The sequence below is a fragment of the Episyrphus balteatus genome, chromosome 2 (genome assembly GCF_945859705.1).
Source record: "Episyrphus balteatus chromosome 2, idEpiBalt1.1, whole genome shotgun sequence".
In the NCBI taxonomy this organism is placed as follows: Eukaryota; Metazoa; Arthropoda; class Insecta; order Diptera; family Syrphidae; genus Episyrphus; species Episyrphus balteatus.
Genome location: NC_079135.1, coordinates 93,801,154 through 93,820,595, shown reverse-complemented (window position 1 = coordinate 93,820,595; position 19,442 = coordinate 93,801,154). Strand labels below are relative to the sequence as shown.

The 19,442-nt window shown below is 28.0% G+C and overlaps 1 protein-coding gene across 2 annotated transcripts in view; it reads right to left on the bottom strand.

The window, feature by feature from the left end:
• LOC129911220 (solute carrier family 41 member 1) overlaps positions 1-19,442 on the bottom strand; it is a 96,555-nt gene that overhangs the window by 57,579 nt on the left and 19,534 nt on the right. The window contains exon 1 of one of the 2 annotated variants that reach the window (XM_055988944.1): positions 16,048-16,126. The exons of the other annotated variant lie outside the window; for it this stretch is intronic. Within the exon in view, the coding sequence (XP_055844919.1) occupies positions 16,048-16,111 (64 nt within the window). The 5' untranslated portion in view covers positions 16,112-16,126. Of the gene's footprint in view, positions 1-16,047; positions 16,127-19,442 lie in introns of those variants that run through there. 2 annotated transcript variants of the gene reach the window in all.

Sequence of the window (19,442 nt, the reverse complement as noted above, 5' to 3'; positions counted from 1 at the left end):
CTCAATTTTCCTTTGCACTCTAATAAATAATGTGAGGAAGTTTACGACATTTACGACAAACTTTCGAAAACACTTGCATTTTTCATCATCCATAACTTAAAATCATAGTTGAAGACGTAATTGTTTGACACGGTAACGGTTGCTTATTTGTTTGACATAAGACCGATATATTATATGTAATTTTTTTTCAAGATCACTGATATTAGCTGAAAGTCCAGTGAGTGGTCAGGAAAAATTTAACTGAATATATTATGAAAACATCGATTTTTGTTTGTGTATTTTGAGATTTCAATTTGAATGGTCACTGTGGCGTATGTGTAACATTTTTTACTTGCGATATAATGTTAGGTACCCATTTCAGGAAAGTAAAGGATACAAAATCGAGCTCGAAAATGTAAAACAAATTGGATTCCGCAATCCTGTGTGTCAGTCTGTTTTTATGTTTGTCGGTCTATCTATATCATGGACCTTTATTAACAGAATCTGCCGTAGAAGAAAAAAAATTCAGGTTTTTGAAAACGGGTTAGTAAAGTTTTTTCGAAATTTCGTTTTAATATTTTCTTAAAAATGACACATATGAGTCGTTATAGGTATTTGAAAGTGGTATAAGTCACATTTTGCATTCTTTTAAAAAAATATCAATTTATTTAATCAAAAGAATTAATTTAACGGATTGTTATGTACAAATATGTATAAAAATGGAGTAATTATTCAATCTACTGACTGCAATTTTTTGAATTTTTTTTTAATTAGGTACTCATATATATTTGTTTTTTTGAAAATTTGTTAAAAAAAAACGGCTCTAAAGTTTTTATTTCTTTTTTCAATTTTTTTTTTTTTTCATACAAAAAATCAAATGGAATAATTCGTAATTATAAATATAAATTTTATGTTTTCAAAATTAGTTTTATCGCTGTAGCCGACTCATCTTGTAATGGAGTGTAAAGTTAAAAACTGCTATCAAATGTATCTCCTGTATAATTTAATCATCTATGTGTAGCGTAGTTTGAGGCGTATTAACGAAGAACTTTATAAAGTCATGTCGCTTGTTAGTATTTTTTTATATGAGTCGGGATCTACCCTAGATTGTGAACATACCATCTTAAGAAGGTCGTACAACCTTGAACATTGTATGCGATAGTATGCAACCTTGATTTTATGTCTGCGAGTTCTAGTATGAATTTCGTGAAATAAAAATGTGGTTTCACCAAAATGAAAAATTACTCTTGTTTACTCGCACTGTGTTCTGAGTATACTTGAATCAATCGTTTAATGCATTGTTAATTGTTAGACTACATTTAAGATTAGAGTACTCAATCGCTTTCAAATTCTTGCTAATGAAGCTAAAAATCTGATAGATAACAATTTAAATTTTTTCAAAGATGTTTCAACTCAAATTAAAAGATGTTTTCTGTAAATTTTTTCAAAGTTGAATCAGCCTTTGCTATATAGCATTGACCACAATTACATTGACATTGAGGGTAATTCATAAGATACTAGAACACATATTAAAAAAAATTGTCATCCATACCCAATTTGTATTAGAAGTAATAGAATTTTTCATTGAGCATTTAGTTTGTGGTAAAAAAATAAATTTACGTCACAATACAATTTTACGTCATAAGTTTCAAAGTTAACCCTCTCATTTCTTTTGTGCCTTGAAAATATCAGTTCATGGCACTCATTTGCAGTTAAAGGTTGAGATATGATATGGTAGAAAATAAAAAGAGATAATTTATTTCTTGAAACTAGGAAGATACCTTGTGTTAAAGACGTCAGCAATTCAATATTGTATTTTTTTTTTTTTTTTTTTTTCATTCGATACAATTCGAGTATTCTTTTTTTTTTGCGAACTTCAAAGATATTACTAAAAAATATTGCCCCTAGATTTTTATTTAACGAAGCGAATGGCGTTAATTTCATAAAAATGTGTACATTATTACAGTGGTGACGAAAGTCCAAAAAATTTTAAATTAATTTTTTGGTGGGTTTTGTGTTTTTTGGCCATAACTTTTTTGTTAAGGCAAATAAAAAAAAAACTAAAAAATATCGCCCCTAAATTTTTATTTAACGAAGCGAATGGCGTTTATTTTATGAAAATGGGTCCATTATTACAGTGGTGACGAAATTAATTTTTTGGTGTTTTTTTCGTTTTTTGGCCATAACTTTTTTGTTAAGACAAATAAAAAAAAACTAAAAAATATCGCCCCTAGATTTTTATTTAACGAAGCGAATTGCGTTTATTTTTTTGAAAATGGGTCCATTATTACAGTGGTGACGAAAGTCCAAAAAATTTTAAATTAATTTTTTGGTGTTTTTTTCGTTTTTTGGCCATAACTTTTTTGTTAAGACAAATAAAAAAAAACTAAAAAATATCGCCCCTAGATTTTTATTTAACGAAGCGAATGGCGTTTATTTTATGAAAATGGGTCCATTATTACAGTGGTGACGAAAGTCCAAAAAATTTTAAATTAATTTTTTGGTGTTTTTTTTTCGTTTTTTGGCCATAACTTTTTTGTTAAGACAAATAAAAAAAAAACTAAAAAATATCGCCCCTAGATTTTTATTTAACGAAGCGAATGGCGTTTATTTTATGAAAATGGGTCCATTATTACAGTGGTGACGAAAGTCCAAAAAATTTTAAATTAATTTTTTGGTGTTTTTTTCGTTTTTTGGCCATAACTTTTTTGTTAAGACAAATAAAAAAAAAACTAAAAAATATCGCCCCTAGATTTTTATTTAACGAAGCGAATGGCGTTTATTTTATGAAAATGGGTCCATTATTACAGTGGTGACGAAATTAATTTTTTGGTGTTTTTTTCGTTTTTTGGCCATAACTTTTTTGTTAAGACAAATAAAAAAAAACTAAAAAATATCGCCCCTAGATTTTTATTTAACGAAGCGAATGGCGTTTATTTTATGAAAATGGGTCCATTATTACAGTGGTGACGAAAGTCCAAAAAATTTTAAATTAATTTTTTGGTGTTTTTTTCGTTTTTTGGCCATAACTTTTTTGTTAAGACAAATAAAAAAAAAACTAAAAAATATCGCCCCTAGATTTTTATTTAACGAAACGAATGCCTTTTAATTTTTCAAAATTTTTCAAAATCAGACCAGTTTTGCGACTTTGGTGGCTGTAAAAACCTCAGCAGACAAAATGTCTGCAAAGTTCAGGATCATAAAAAAACGCATAATTCAAGCTATAATTTAGGCAAATTTAAATAAGAAGCTAAGACGTTAGTATAGGTTAGGTACAAACAATTTTTTTTACCATCACTAATTAATTTTTTAAGTTGTTGTCTAATCAAAATTTTACGTTAAAGTCAATTGATAAAAAAATTATCTGCTGATAAAGAGACAAAATTAGTCTTAAAGTCTTTGTCTATAGATCTTCGCAATTTTAGCAATTTTTTTTTTTTTGGTCGAACATATGACTTTTATCTTCTTTTCAATTATTTCAGAGCATTTTTTCTTGATAGCGAAAAATGAACTTTGATTCGTCACAATCATGAAAAAAAAAAACAGATAATTGAGGGAGTCTTAGCGCTAATTTTGGAATTAAAACTATTTAATAAATTAATTAAGTGTCATTATACGAGGGTTCTTAACGTATCTATAAAATAACACTAGTTAACAAAAAAAATAAAAAAAATTTTGGACACCAAGTGCCTCTATATTTTTCGTATAGATTTGGTCCCAGAAAACTCGAAAATCTAATCTAAAAAAATGTTTATGAATAGGTTTTCGAGATATGATTTTTCAAAATTTTTGTCGTTGTTTTTCCAAGCATACTAAGTATTCGGACTATATCTTGAGTAAAAAACGATCAATCTGAATATAAAAACAAGCACCTGAAAGCTGAATAAATAAGCAAAAAACACTGGAACAACTTTTCTATGTTACTTCAGATTTTTAAGTGCAATGTATCAAAACATTTTTAAAAAAATCGATTTTTTAAAGAAAATTTTTGCCAAAAAAATTCTTACTGAAAGAAAAAATCAATATCTTTCGAGTCCTCATAGTTTAAAATTTTTTTGTTTGTAGTATATAACAAGACAATTTTCTTCAAAATCTATAGATAATTAAATTTTGTAACGACCAATATTTGCGACTCTTTTAGTTACTTTTTGAGTTTTTGTCTATAACTTGAAAAGCAAGCCGAATTTGAAAATTTTTATTAAGTAATTTTTTGTAGATAATTAAATTTTCTATCGATTTGTATGATTTTAAAAAATTTTAAAACAAAATTGTAAAAAACTTATTGTGAAAAACCATTCAAAAAAGAGAAAAAAAACGATATTTTGTATGTTTTTACTAAATAGTCTATTTTTATTTTTTGAGCATTTATAGATATTAAATATGTAACAGCGTAAAGAAGATACTTTATTTTTCAACATAATGGTAACTAAAGTTGAATACTGCTGAAATTGGATAGGTAATATATGGACTTTCAAAATCTGTTTTTTGGTCTTTTTGAGCCAATTTAATTACTAATTAATAATTCTACCATATCGTTTGACCAGAAAATCGTTTTATGTTTATTCCAAATTTACTATGCGTGGAATATTATTGTAAGATTACTACCGTCAAAATCACTGTTTTACCCGGTTGCTTGTTTACCTGTTTTGTTTTCTTAATAAATAACAACAATTCTATACTCCTTCTAGCCTCCCACGCTACTTTATTTTTGGGAAGGTATGTTTGTTTGTTATTTTTTTTTTTTTTTTTTTGTAACAAACTTCAAAAGCACTTATTGAGGTACAGACACGAAACAAGGGATTAATTAAATGAGCAATGCCTTCAAGGCCAGTTGATTCGATCATGAGAAGCATAATTTTATTTTCATTATATTTAACAACAATATGCATTAAAGACATAAACAAAAATATAATCAAGTTCAAGTTGACGGCCAAATGAACTTAGGTAAGTTGAGTAGGTACTTTAAAACATCATGAAGTGTAGTTTCATTTAATTAATGATTGAATTGCCATAAACAAAATTTGGGTTTCATTTTGATAGATGACGTCTTAGTTTTTAGGAGTTTTAAAATTGTTGTGATTTTAAAAGGCTAATGCGGGATAGGTTTATTTAAATAAAATTTTACATTATTATTAACTGCGCCATATTTTATACTTCAAAATTTTTCCATAGGTATCATATGTTAAACAAAAAATTCGTAATTCTTAAAAAGAACACCAAATTTTGAGACAAAATAACTCTTATATTAAGTACTAACTACGATGTAAATTTTATGCTTTAACACAAAGTGCACGAATTTGTTGCTTAGTAGCCCAACCATAACCGTAGAAAAAAAATTTTAGAGGAAAATAAAATTGCTCTTATAGTAAAAGTGGCTTCCATCACCGCCAAATTTTTAAATGTAAAAAATTATTATTATTTTAATTTAATTTTATAAGAAACTAGCTGAACCATCCAGCGCAGCTCGGATGCATCGTTATATTTTCTATTCTATTTCTATTTTTCAAACAAATTTCCTAATTTATTTTGTTCAGTAAAAACTTTTTGAATAACGTCAAACTGTTTTCAAATGGTATATTCAAATATACTTGTTTTAATTTCATCTTTGTTGTATTTAACCGTTGTCATTCGTTGTGTTTGAATTTTACTTGTTAATTATTTTTGTAAAATTAAATTAAGGTGGTTTTTTCAATTTTGAATTTCAATACTTTAATAATGTATTTTAAACTTATACAAAACCCAAATTCAATTTTTTTCTTGTTGTTTTTTTATGTCTTTTTCTTTGTTTTTCTTTCAAAATGTCTTCTTTTCTAAACTACCATTGATTTAATGTCTAGAAAGCGTGCAAGGAATCATCAAAATCAGTCCAGCCATTATTTTAAAACATTAAACCATGTAAAAAAAAAATAAACAAAACAAAATGGCATGCAGTTTCAAATAAAAACATCGCACCGCATTGTTGGCTTTTTAGAAAATTGTATGTACATTAATAAACTTTAGGGCAACTTAAACGGTTTTGTACAAACATTTTAGTAGAAATCCGTTGAAAAATATTTTTTTTTTATTTAAAAATACGACCTTATTTGCATCATAGACCAGTGCCAATCCGGTTTTCAGAAGGCAAAAGTTGAACAAATTATTAGCAGCATAAGGGTGGTGGGAAAATTTAGGATAAAGGGTACATATATGAAAGGGGAAAGATAAATTGCCTACAAAAAAATTAGGGGAAAGGGGGTGGGTGGGCGAAAAAGTGGGGTGGGTGCCAAAAATCATGGTTTTTTACGATTTCTGTCAAAATTAGACGTCCTATCGAAAAAAGTCAAATGCAAAAGTTGTAGGTAGTACAAATGTCTACAACTTTTGCTCAAACAATTTTTTTCTATAACCTCAAATATATTGAAAAAAATGCAAAAATACAATTACTTGATTTTTACTTGCGATATAGGTACTATAGGGCAAGTTTAGGATTCGTAAAAAAAATCGAACTCGAGATAACAATTTTACATGACATTACGATGATGGAGAATGCCAAAAAAGTGGGTCCGGCAATTCTGTCTGTCTGTCTGTCTGTCTGTCTGTCTGTCTGTGTGTCTGTCTCTATCTGGAGCTGCAGCCTAAACGAGTGAAGTGATTTTCTTCAAACTTGGTAGTTAGCAGTTTTTGGTGATTCCCTAGAGGGGAAATTGAAATTTTTTTTTTATGACCAAAACTAACGGTACCTGCCATATAACGGAAATAGAAAAGGTAATTTTTTTCAAAAACGGCTCTAACGATTTTGATTAAAATTTTTGTGTGTAGTATTACACATAAGGGCCAACTTTTTAAATAAAAAAAATATTTTTTGTACCGTTATTAACGGTACCTGTCATAGAACGTTTTTTTTCGTTTCTGAATATCTCGTACAAAATTAACCCGATTTAAATGAAAATTTTTATACAAAAGTGTGTAAGTAAAGATAATATTAAAATTTTAGAAAATTTTCAAAAAACGCATTTTTGGTTTTTTAAAAAATATTTCAAAATTTTTTTTTGAAAAATCAATTTTTTGAAAACGGATCAATGAAAAATTTTGAAATTTAGTTTTTATGTGTAAATTAATTATTTCTTCAAAATGGCATACCAACTTTTTTTTTGAAAAATGTTAAAAAAATTTTATATATAAAAAATTATTTTTTTAAAAAACGGCTCCTACAATTTTCAAAATTTTTTTTCTAAAAATACCTTTTTATACGAGAAATAAAATGGCATATTTGTTTTTTTTTTTTAAGATATTTTAAAACGGTGTTTTATTAATTATAAAAACAGATTTAATTTTTTTATACTACTTATGAAATTTCTTCAAAATATCAAATTTTAAATTTCTTGAATAAAAAGCTTTAACATTATAGTTACTTTAAGCATAAGAGCAAGTACGTGCGACCCCAGTCGTGCAATTTATTTATTTTTATCTTTTACAAAAATAGTTGGATTTAAAAAAAAATTGGTTAAAAATTGCTTTGCTATGTTTTCTATCTATTATAATTATTATTATATTGAGCAAAAAGTTAATTTTTGGATTTTTGACTAATTTAATTTGAAAAAAATAGCTTATTTTTCAATCAAAAAAGTTACCGAAAAAATTTTTGATTTTTGAAAAGTTTGGAATGCAATTATTTAGCTTAAAACCGTTTTTTAAAGATTGTGTGGAAAAACTATACTTTTGTTTTAGAAAATATTGAAAAAAATTGAAAAAAAACAAAAAAACGATTTTTAATGGCGTTTTCGATTGGCAGTCCGGAAGCGTCCGGAATCATTCTGAAAAAATTTTATTCACACAAAACTGTCAGTTTTGTACGAATAAAACGCTTTCAGAATGATTCCGGACGCTTCCGGACTGCCAATCGAAAACGCCATAAGATTGATATTTCCGTTAATTTTATTCCTATAAATATAAAATTTCAATTTCTAGAGAATCTCACTAAACTCTTTCTGTACTCACTTTTTCACATTCTCTATCACCGTAATGTCATGTCTGGTGGATATATCGAGTACGATATATTATTACGAATCTTATGGCCAGTTTCATAAAGCCCTTTTAACTACTTATCAGTCTTGTACGTCCTAAAATGTCGTTTGTTCCATACCAAAAACGTCATTTAAAAATTTAAAAGCCTTGTAAATATTTATGAAATCGGCCATTAAATTTTATATGACATACAAATGCATATCTACTTTTCAAAACATTTTTTTTTAAAGATTTTGTTTTAAAAAAAATGAGTTCTCAATTTTTCCGAATTAAAAAAAAAAAACAAAATTAAAGAGTTAAAAAATTGATATTTTGTATTTATTTTTTCTTTTTCATTATGATATCTGTAAATTCTATAAATAAAAATATTATCATACTTGTTTATTGGTAATGCAATCGAATCGAAACAATTAAACGTTAACTTAATTGCGTTGTAAAACAAATAGGGCCGCAAAAAAAATCATACTTTTTTGAGCATGACACAATAAATTATGATATGATGATAGAAGAAATTTTGCTACACTCTTGTTACCTATGTTTATTTTTTTTTTATTAATACCAATTTAATATTGTCTTTTAAAATTGTATATGTGAACCACTTTTGCCTCGCAAAACCATCTTATTTATGTATATGCTAGTGTTTTACGACCTTAATACGATAGGTACCTACATAGTAAAGATTTATGATGTTTACTGAAAATTTTAAAAATCCACTTGTAAATAAAATTCTTATCAAAATCATAAATACTATTTTTATGATTTGAGTTAACAAGCTAAAACAATGAAGCATACAATTGTTAACTCTTACAATTTCTTGAAAATAGAGAATAAGGGTTTTTTTGACAGACTAATGGGCAGCTTTAAAATAGAACTTTTATCACATTGAAAAAAAAAAAAAAATAAGCCATAACACTAACATCGATACCACCTGACCATTAACCAAAAGAACCAAACAAACAAAACAATTTTGTTCCAGTATCGAAAATAGAAGATTGGTAAAATTTGCCTAAATGAATCTATTATTTTGAATGATAAGATACCAGCAACCTCACCAGATCTTGATAATTTCTTATCATATTCTTTTTTAAAAAAGAATAAAATTAATTGAAAAGTGGAGGATACACTGATACTTGATACAATCAATCTATAAGATAAGGGTTTTATGTCTCTTATAAGTTCGACTTATTGGCAAATGCCAAGAAATGCACTTAAGATTATGTTTTTTTTTTTTTTAATCTTCAAGGTGATTCGGACGTCATTGAAGTATTATTTTTAATAAGAATTTAATCCAAGACTTTTGCACGCATACTACTTTTTATAGTTCAATATACGATTTCATTATAATTGTGTTAAAATTAACCAATACTAAGGGAATTTTTTATACGACACTCATACATAAAAAAGTTAGATATAAAGTAAAAAAAAATTTAAAAAAGTTTGAATAAGTTTTTAATTTAATTACTTTTTAATTTCGGTTAAATTATAGTCTTTTATTCTACCGCCTTAGTTTATAACCCAAATTAGTATAATATATATTGGATAGATAAAGTTTTTGAAAGTATTAATTTCGGAAATGTATAGAAGGCGAAAATTCCCAAGAAAATATTAGTCAAAGACGATGACGGAATCTCCTGCTTTTACGAGAAGAAGTCTTAAAATTTAAAATAATTTTTGTTTAAGAAAATGTATACCAATCTTAATTTATTATTTAAAGTTTCTACAAAAAAAAACAAAGCGAACGTGCTTCTTCACCTTTTCAATCTTCTCAATCAACAATATGTCAATTTTAATTGAAATCTGGAGTGAGAATAGTTTTTTTTTTTATTAAATGAATTCATAGTTTACACTCACAGAAACTATAAAAACAATAATATTTATGTTTGCACTGCTTTTAGAGCACAAAGGCACTTAAGAAGTGTACAAAAAAAAAAAATAAAAACTATCGATATAAATGTGTCAAGACATCATCTACAAAAAAGTCGCATATCAATAATTATAAATGCAAATCGATTTTGTTTTTATTTCACATAAAATGTTCGTGAAGTATTTATTTAATTTATTTTGAACATAATGTTAGCCCAAATTACGACTTAAACAAAAAAAAAAAGTTTTGATACGCACTCTAAATAAACAAATAGATACTTTAAATATCAAATAGAATTTGAATAGGAATTAGTAAACAATAAAATTTTGTTATTTTTTTTTTCAATTTTATTTTATAAACGTATGATTTTTTTTATCTTAATCCCTTTAAGTATCTACACGCTTATGCTTTTTCCGTAATGACCATTTGAAACAGGTACAATTTTAATAGTTTAATGTGTCAACCAGGTTATCGTTTTTTTTTTTTTTGTTATGCGATGTTATCATAGCAATTTGAAGAACATTTTAATAGTTTGTTTATAATATCCGCAGTCTAGGTTTTCTTTGTTATGAACTGAGAGTATTCATTTAAATTTTTGTTGATAATCTTATATTTTAGAAGAAATTAATTCTTGTATTTAAAATGAATCATATTTCAAGTTATTGCTTAACTATCTATTTCTATCTTTGTAACTAATCATTATTACTTTTAAAAATATTATTTATTTTTGGCAAACCTTTCGATGATTATTTATTTATAACAGAGTACACTATTAAAATTCATCTATTTTTTCGACAACAAACGTTACCTTAAAGTTTCGACTCAATAAGATTACTCCCTCACAACTCAATAACGAGGTTAAAATCTACTAGATGAACGCAGCAGAAGTCTTTACTTCCAAAAGTTCCCAAAGAATTTAATTTCAGTTTTTGAGAACCAAATGTTGAAAGGTGGAACTCAAGAATTTATTAAGTTTAAACAGCACCCTTCTTTTCAAGAATCTACTATACTTAGTTAGGAAACTGAGGGCTTAAAGTATAATATTAACAGTTGAAGACGGTTTCAGATTTATTCAATTTCAACAAACCGTTCGAGTGACACCCCCCTTTTTGTGATGAAATTCTCTTTCAAAATTCTTTTTCAAAATGAACATTGAGAAAGGAGAGAATAGAACTGAGTTTTTAGCAAGACCTCCCGAAAAACAGATGGCAAATTTACCCCACTAGCTCTTTCGAAAATTCAGTTATAACATTTTTATAAGTTAAACAGTAAAAAAAAATCACTTCTACACAGCATAGTAAACATCATTTTCAAAGGATATTTGTATGAAATAGTAATCTAACAAGAAAAACACTAAAAATTTACGACGGTTATGTACCTTTATACAGGGTGTCCCAAAATTTAACGTCGAAACGAAAACGGTAGATAGGGTAGGTGGTGACAGTTATCAGAAAAATAATAAAAAAAATCGCAGCCATATATTTTGGGAGTTATGGGCATTTGAAAAAAAGTCGAAAAAATGGTCACCCTGTGACGGTTTTTCATGTTCCGTGACTACAAATCTTAATTTTTTTCATTTTTTTCTTTTGTTACGGAACCTTGAATAACCCTGCTATCAAATGCATTCAAAAATTTTAACTCAGCTGCATCAGTTTTAAAGAAAATATTAATTTTTTACCCAACTTAGTACTAAAAATTTTACATGACTCTAATTCAATGAGCCGTAGTGTAAAAAAAATGCACTACGATGTTTCGGCAAGTTGCTTTAAAAGTTGGTGTGTTCAATTCTCTTTTCAAAATGGTATAACATTGTTGGGAATATTTCATAAATAACCGAGATAAATTTTTTTTTCTTAAGAAATCCGACTCTTTTATGAGGTAATTTTTCCATATTATTCAAGTTTTGTACCCTTTCAGAACCTTTCAGAATACAAAAACTTAAATAATATGGAAAAATTACCTCATAAAAGATTCGGATTTCTTAAGAAAAAAAAATTTATCTCGGTTATTTATGAAATATTCCCAACAATGTTATACCATTTTGAAAAGAGAATTGAACACACCAACTTTTAAAGCAACTTGCCGAAACATCGTAGTGCATTTTTTTTACACTACGACTCATTGAATTAGAGTCATGTAAAATTTTTTAGTACTAAGTTGGGTAAAAAAGTAATATTTTCTTTAAAACTGATGCAGCTGAGTTAAAATTTTTGAATGCATTTGATAGCAGGGTTATTCAAGGTTCCGTAACAAAAGAAAAAAATGAAAAAAATTAAGATTTGTAGTCACGGCACATGAAAAACCGTCACAGGGTGACCATTTTTTCGACTTTTTTTCAAATGCCCATAACTCCCAAAATATATGGCTGCGATTTTTTTTATTATATTTCTGATAACTGTCACCACCTACCCTATCTACCGTTTTCGTTTCGACGTAAACTTTTGGGACACCCTGTATTTTGGTTCCTCAACATTAAAAAACTAACACAACCGTCTAATGTATTTTGTGTCGAGCCAATAGCTGTCAAACTTTGTGGAAAGTTTTCAATCAGGGATGAGCAACAGAAAATTAGTTTTCGGTATTTAATATTCTGTTGGTTTGGAAAAAAAAAACTGGACTGGCAAAGGTACCCCATTGGCAAATGGTCCCCCTTCTACCCTGTCAGACAAATACTAAAAAACTTTTGATGAAGAGTCGATGTAAGGCATGTTCGTTTTAAATGTTATGCTATAACAATTATTTACTAATTAAGATGTGCAATTTATGTGTAATTTAGTGCACAAACAAAAAACTAACAAAAATGAGGCTTTGTGAACCAAAAATATGCATTTGAGAGGTGCTTTTTTTAAGGAAATCCAATATTCTTTCTGGAAAAATGCATAATTTTATGAATTTTTAACAACATACATAAAAGCAAAATGAAAGAAGGTCCAAAGGAAAAAATTTCTGGTAGAAAGTGCGCTAAAGAGAAAATTCTGATTTATTAATTTAAAAAAATATATAAAGAAAATTGAAACTTGAAATGCCTCACTACTAATTAATACTAACTTTTTTACTTGCTCAATAGGGCAAGTATTGGTTTCGTGTAAAAAAAAAAATTCGAGGTTTTAATCAAAACTAACATTACGATGATGGAGAAGCCCAAAAAAGTGGGTTTCGTCATGACGTCCGTCGGTCTGTGCGTCGGTGCGTCGGTGCGTCCGTGCGTCCATCTGTACAAGTAGCTACAGCCTAAACGAGTGGACGGATTTTCTTGAAATTTGGTATGGATGTTTTTTTCGTAATTTCCAAGGTTGGTTTTTTTTTGTTTTTTAATATCTCGCTTAGAACGTATACCTCCCATACAAAATTTTCGAGTTATTGCAATTTTCTCGAAAACGGCTCTAACGATTTCGATTAAATTTAGCACACGTAATGCTGTATATAGTTCTAACATAACTGCGTTTTTAGTTTTTCTCAAAAAATACGGATAGTGGATATATGGTCTTTACATTTTTTTAAATCGCGGATGTCGGCTCTTCCCGTACATCATTATGGAGTTATTGCAATTTTCTCAAAAATGGCTCTAAGGATTTTGATAAAATTTTGCATACGTAATATTCAAAGTAATTGAAGTAAAACTGCGTTTTTAGTTTTTTTCAAAAAAGTCAAGTAAAATAAAAAAAATTTTATTTAACTAACATTTGGCCTCCATGCCGGCTCTTCCCCTACATCAACCAAATTTCTTAAAAATGTATATAGAGGCAGCTCTAATAACCTACAAGTAAGCTAACATAAAAAGGCTTTGAACTGCAAGAGCAAGTACGTGCGGCCCCAGTCGTGCATTTTATTTACCAAGGGCCTTATTTTTAATCAAAAAAAGAGGTTGTCTGTAAAGCCGGTTTACGGACGATAAAATTTACATGATAACGTCCGTCGTAAGAAAACAGGTTGTGTGCTTTTAAAATGAGTCAATTGAAGCGTTTATTTATTTCAAACAATCATAAATTTACAAGAAAAAGCTAAAAAAAAATACCTTTTTTCTTTTCTCATTATATTAATTTTTTTTATTTTAAAAGCTTACAAAAAAAAAATTATACCATTAAAAAGCCAAATATTTCTTCTAAATAATAAAACCATTTTTAAATTTTTACAATGCGCAAAAAGTATTAAAATAATTTATTAAAAACAATCATTTCTTATGAAAAAAGTGAAAAAAACCATTTCCATCACCCAAAAAATCATTGAAAAAATTCATACCACCTGAAAGCTTATTGCTTCAGCTCAAAATATATATATCGATCATGTCTATTAGGCATCTACAAAAAGAACTAGAATTTTTTGAACTCCATTAATTTTCATCAAAAAAAGCAAAAAAATATACATACATAATTTTATGTTCTCACACTATTGAATCAATTTTTTTTAAGACAACCTATTAATAATTTTATATCATGTAAAAGCTTATAATTTCACCTTTCATATGACGTTTGAATCTTGTTTCTGCGAAGCCTAGAAAAAAAGTTAGAATTTTTTTAAAGATATCCATGTCGAAATTCCAAACTGAGATTACGGTACTTCCCACACTGGTGGCTGTTCATGATAAACAGATCCCCACAGGTGTTTTGAGGTATTTCGCAAGTTTTTAATTTAACATTGTGTAGCTTGTAAAGAATGTACAGTTTTGTGTGATATACCAAATGAAAGGTAGCATCATCAGGATGCTCAATAAAGTTAAATCAAATTTGTATTTCCTTTAGATCAAAAGATAGAACCTGTTGAATAATAAAACTTTATTTTACCGAAATTTTGCACATATATAGTCCTGTCTATTATCTATCTACAATATAAATTTCATTTATTTATCTGTTGAAGAAAAAAAGATAAAAATAAAAAACGGTTAAAAAAGGTCAAAAAACTTGGGACAAAAAAACTTGTTTTCCCGTTATTCGATCAAAACCCAATTTTTTGCACATGTATGCACACAGTCATAGACTATATGTTCTTTAAGCTTGAGATTTTTTGAATGCTACAAAAAATTTTAAAAAAAATAAAAACTCACCCAAAAATACCACAAAATAAGTAGGTGTTTTTCAAAAATTCATATTTCGAAACGCAGAGACTTAAAAAAAAATCCGTATCAGACCTTTAACTTTTTTTTTATTATCTTTCGAATGACGTTTTTCAAATTGTCAAAAAAAATTCCCCTACCTATAATCACTACTTTGTCAAAGGTCTACCTCATGTTTTAGTTTTAGAAAACCATTATTAGCTTGGTTTTGAAATTTTTTAGAATTTGTTCAATACCATTGTCAGTCTTGCAGTAAATTTATCTATTGATGAAAAAAAATTCAACTCTTTACATTGTCGTGTTTAGAAAATAGCTAATTTTTTGAAATTTTGTTTTTGGTTCATCGATTTATAAGACGTTATAACGTCAAAAAAAAAACAGAATTCGAGATACGATGGTTAAAAGGTTGGAAATAATTTACGATAACTTAGAATGTCTCGAATTTTATTTTTATAAAGTAAGCAAGTAAATACCAAAGATTTAATAATCTATCAAATGTTTTAAACAAAATTTTTTTTCGCTGAGCTTCGACATTTTGACAATCTGTCAAACTGACGTCCTGACATATTGACAGACAGAATTGCACGTGAACAACATTTTCGTATTTTCTATCGTATTCTCTATCATCGTAATGTCATGTTTGATTATATTATCACATTTTTTTTAATGTTTTAACGAATTACCTGTATAATGTCACATGTAACAAAAGAAATTGCAATCAATCAATTAATAGAACTGTCAAGTAATGTATTTTTTCGGTTAAAGAACCAATTCAAACCGATTGAGAACACGTTTAAGATATAATTTTTTGAACTAAACAATTAAGAATAATTAAATTTCGTTTCCGATTAGATAAAAACTAAAAATTGATTGCGCAAAAAGGGTCAATCTGCATTGCATCGATATTTTTTTTTTTTTTTTTAATCACTTTAGCTGCAGTTACAAACAACTTTAAGTAGTTAATAGTCTTTATTCCATTGAACAGTAAACATTTTTCAAAATGTTCACGTTGAACAACAAAATTTAAATAAAACAAAAAAAAAATGTATGCAGATTTAATAATTATATTAATTAAAAACAACAATAATTTAATGTTTTTGATCAAAATTTTCATATAAAAATATTGTTAAGTTCCAAAGTAGGTAGCTACCTGAAGTCAACAGTGAATCGTATTTCCTCATAGACTTGATTGCATTCCCAAAAAGATTTTTCATTATATCACTTTCACTCAAATAACACTCCCTTAATCTCTTAAACCAATTTCCTTAAATAAACACAAACTTCCCTTCCAAAAAAATCACTAATTACTAACTTTTGATTTTAAAACAATGCGCCACTGTGTCTATTCGTCAATGGCATACACTGTATGCAGCACATCTTCGGAAATAATTCCGAATCAAAAATTATTCCATCAAAACTCACAACTTTTCCGCGGTTTGTGATTCTGATTATGATAATTCCAATAAAACAAAACAAAAACAACCCCAACTATATAGTTATTACGTCACAAACCACAATATTGTAATGTGAAACGTTTTCATGACCACTCTACTGTAATGCGTATCCACAAAACAAACACATGGGTGCACGCCAGCATGCGAATTCTTCAGAAATATCAGAAATAGCATGTGCTGTGCCAACAAACACCCGATAGACGCTAAATTGTTTCACATTAATTTGTTCATGTTTCTTCTATTTCGTGAAACAGTTTGCATGGTGTGTGCCCCTTTTGTCAACATAGTGCACATGTGTATTATACGGCCAAAAGCTAAAATATAGATTTGGCGGGCCGGGCTGGCCTAGACACTAGCTGCGGCCGGCAGCGGCAACGGCGCGGCGGCACCTTGACAGTGAACTTAAATGAATATAGTTGTTTATGGTGTGATTGGTTACAGGCGAGTAGACGAACGAGGCGGATTGAAATTGCCTTGGGATTCGTAACACAGTGATTTTTTTCTTGCAATCAAGTGTGACTATTAGGTTTAATGGAGCTAATGATGCGTTTATCGAAATGGTTACTAGAAATTTATGATATTTCAGTAGAATTGGATACGAGAATTGATTATTATCTGGGTAAAACTATAGCGTTAATCTCTACCATTAATTCTAAAACCGAATGCATAATTAAATTTCAAATTAGAACTTAAGTTTATATTCATTCCTTGAGAGAGGATTTATGGGCGTAGCTAGAGATTTCATCTAGGGTGGGCCAGATGTTATCATCGACCTGAAGCCATAACCATGAGTGTGCAATTTTTTTTACTAGGTCTACATAAGGCAAGTATTGGTTTCGTGTCGAGGTGTTAATCAAAACCAACATTACGATGTTGGATAATTAAGAAAAAGTGGATCTAGGAATTCTGTCCGTGCGTCTGTACGTCCATCTGTACACATTTCCACAGCCATAAACCAGTGGACTGATTTTCTTCAAATTTGGTACAAATGATTTTTATAGAATCCTGAAAGTTGTTTTTTTTTTTTTGTTCTTTTTCTACCTTAATTACCCCCATACAAATTCTTCAAGTTATACCAAATAACTTGAACTTGAAACGGCTCTAAAGATTTTGATTAAACTTTGCAGGCGTAAAACTGCATTTTGAGTTTTTCTCAAAAAAGTCTAATAACAAAAAAAAATTACTTAACAAAACTTTGCCCTGAATGTCGGCTCTTCCCCAACATCAACAAAATTTCTTTGAAATTTAAATCTGTAAACTAACATAAGTGTTAGTTTACAGCAACTACGTGACACAGTCGTGCATATATTATTTAATTTTCGCCTTTAATTGGCAAATAATTTGCCACTCTCTGTTGTTTTTAATAACTTAAAATTTGCCAAAAGTTTATTTTTAATAATATATTCGATCGGTAAATGCGTTTTTTTTAAATAATAGTGGGGTAACTCATTTTTTTTTTGAAAAATGTGTGTTTTTTGCTCAATGGTATCGTATTTTGTTAATATCTTTCAATATAAAAAATTACTGGTTTTTCTTTTTATATTGTGTAGTGTAATATGGTATTCCGTTTTTTAAAAGCTTGATATATCGAAATGCAATTGGATGGAGTTACTTTTATTTTGAGCTACACAAAAGTTGAATTCAGTCGCAATTTATGACAGCGATTGGCTTTAAAAACTGACCTTACCAAGTTTTCAATTTTATTTGCTTTATTTTTTTGTTTAAGGTCCTCTTGAAACTTAAGCCAGAAGCGTAGGTACATATAAAAATAAAAATTTGTAAATAAAAGTTGTTGCATGCGGGTGACTATGTGACTCTAAGGCCGTATGTTAAATATTTAGCAGAGGATACATTTTTGACATTTTAATGTCTGGTGAATAAAAAATTATCTTTGGCTTAATTTAGCTGTGTGAATTTGGATACATTTTTAACGTAGATATATATTTTTTTTCTGCAAATCGAAAGAATTAATGATTTAAAAAAAAGTATAAATGATTTAAAAAAAAGTATAAATATTAACAATTTACAAACTTCCAACACTAGAATTTTATTTTTGTGTTGCCATTAACGGGTAACTAAAATTTTTTTTCATCATCAATAAAAGAAATATATTGAAAAATATAAATTTTTCCTAATATACACTCATAATGTTGTACTACTTTTTCAATTTTCTTTCTTTATTTTCAGTTTTTGATTAGTTATTGAAAAAAATACTCCAAAAATTCTGCAAAAAATTTATTCTCTGAAAATAAAAATTAAACCGGCTCCTAGAGCAGGATAAATTTTTGACAACTGAAATTATCCTTTCACCTCAAAAGTATCAAAAATATATTCTCGGCTTAGTATTTAACCCGATTCACACACGGTCTAAGGCCGTGTGTGAATTGCGTTAAATAGTTAACACCGTGTAAAATTTTTGACACTATTGAGGTTAATAAAAAAAATTTCAGCTGTATGGATTATTGTTTAGAATTTTGTCTGCCTTTTTTCTGCCATGATACTCCTTTAAAATAAAAAAAAAAAAAAGCATCAGCAAACAAAAATTTAACCCAATAAATTTTTAACAGCTGAAAATTTTTTATTAACCTCAATAGTGTCAAAAATTGTACATGCTGTTTACTATCTAACGCAATTCACACACTGCCTAAATTGAAAAAGCTAATTTTTGAATCCGACCTTTTAGACTGCTCATATAAACGGATTATTTATACATATCGCTGACTAAGAAAAATATACATAAACACAAGGCTGGTTCAAAAAAATCGAATTTTTTTTTTTGATTTTATACTCCGATAGATTGCCAGACATCTCTAGAATATACTCACCAAATATGAAATCTTTGTATCAATGGAAAGGTCCTTCGCTTTGCAATTTTCCATTTTTTATATTATCCTGCTACTAAAAAAAATCATGTTTTTATAAATCGGCTTTTTAGCAGGTTTCTTTACATATTCTTGTATGACTCTACAAAAAAGGCCTTGGACACCATTTTCGTTTATCTAACCGTTTAAAAGATATTTGACGTTCAAAAATCTTAATTTTGTAAAAAATTAAATTTAATTGAAAAATTAATTTTAATTTAAAAATTAAT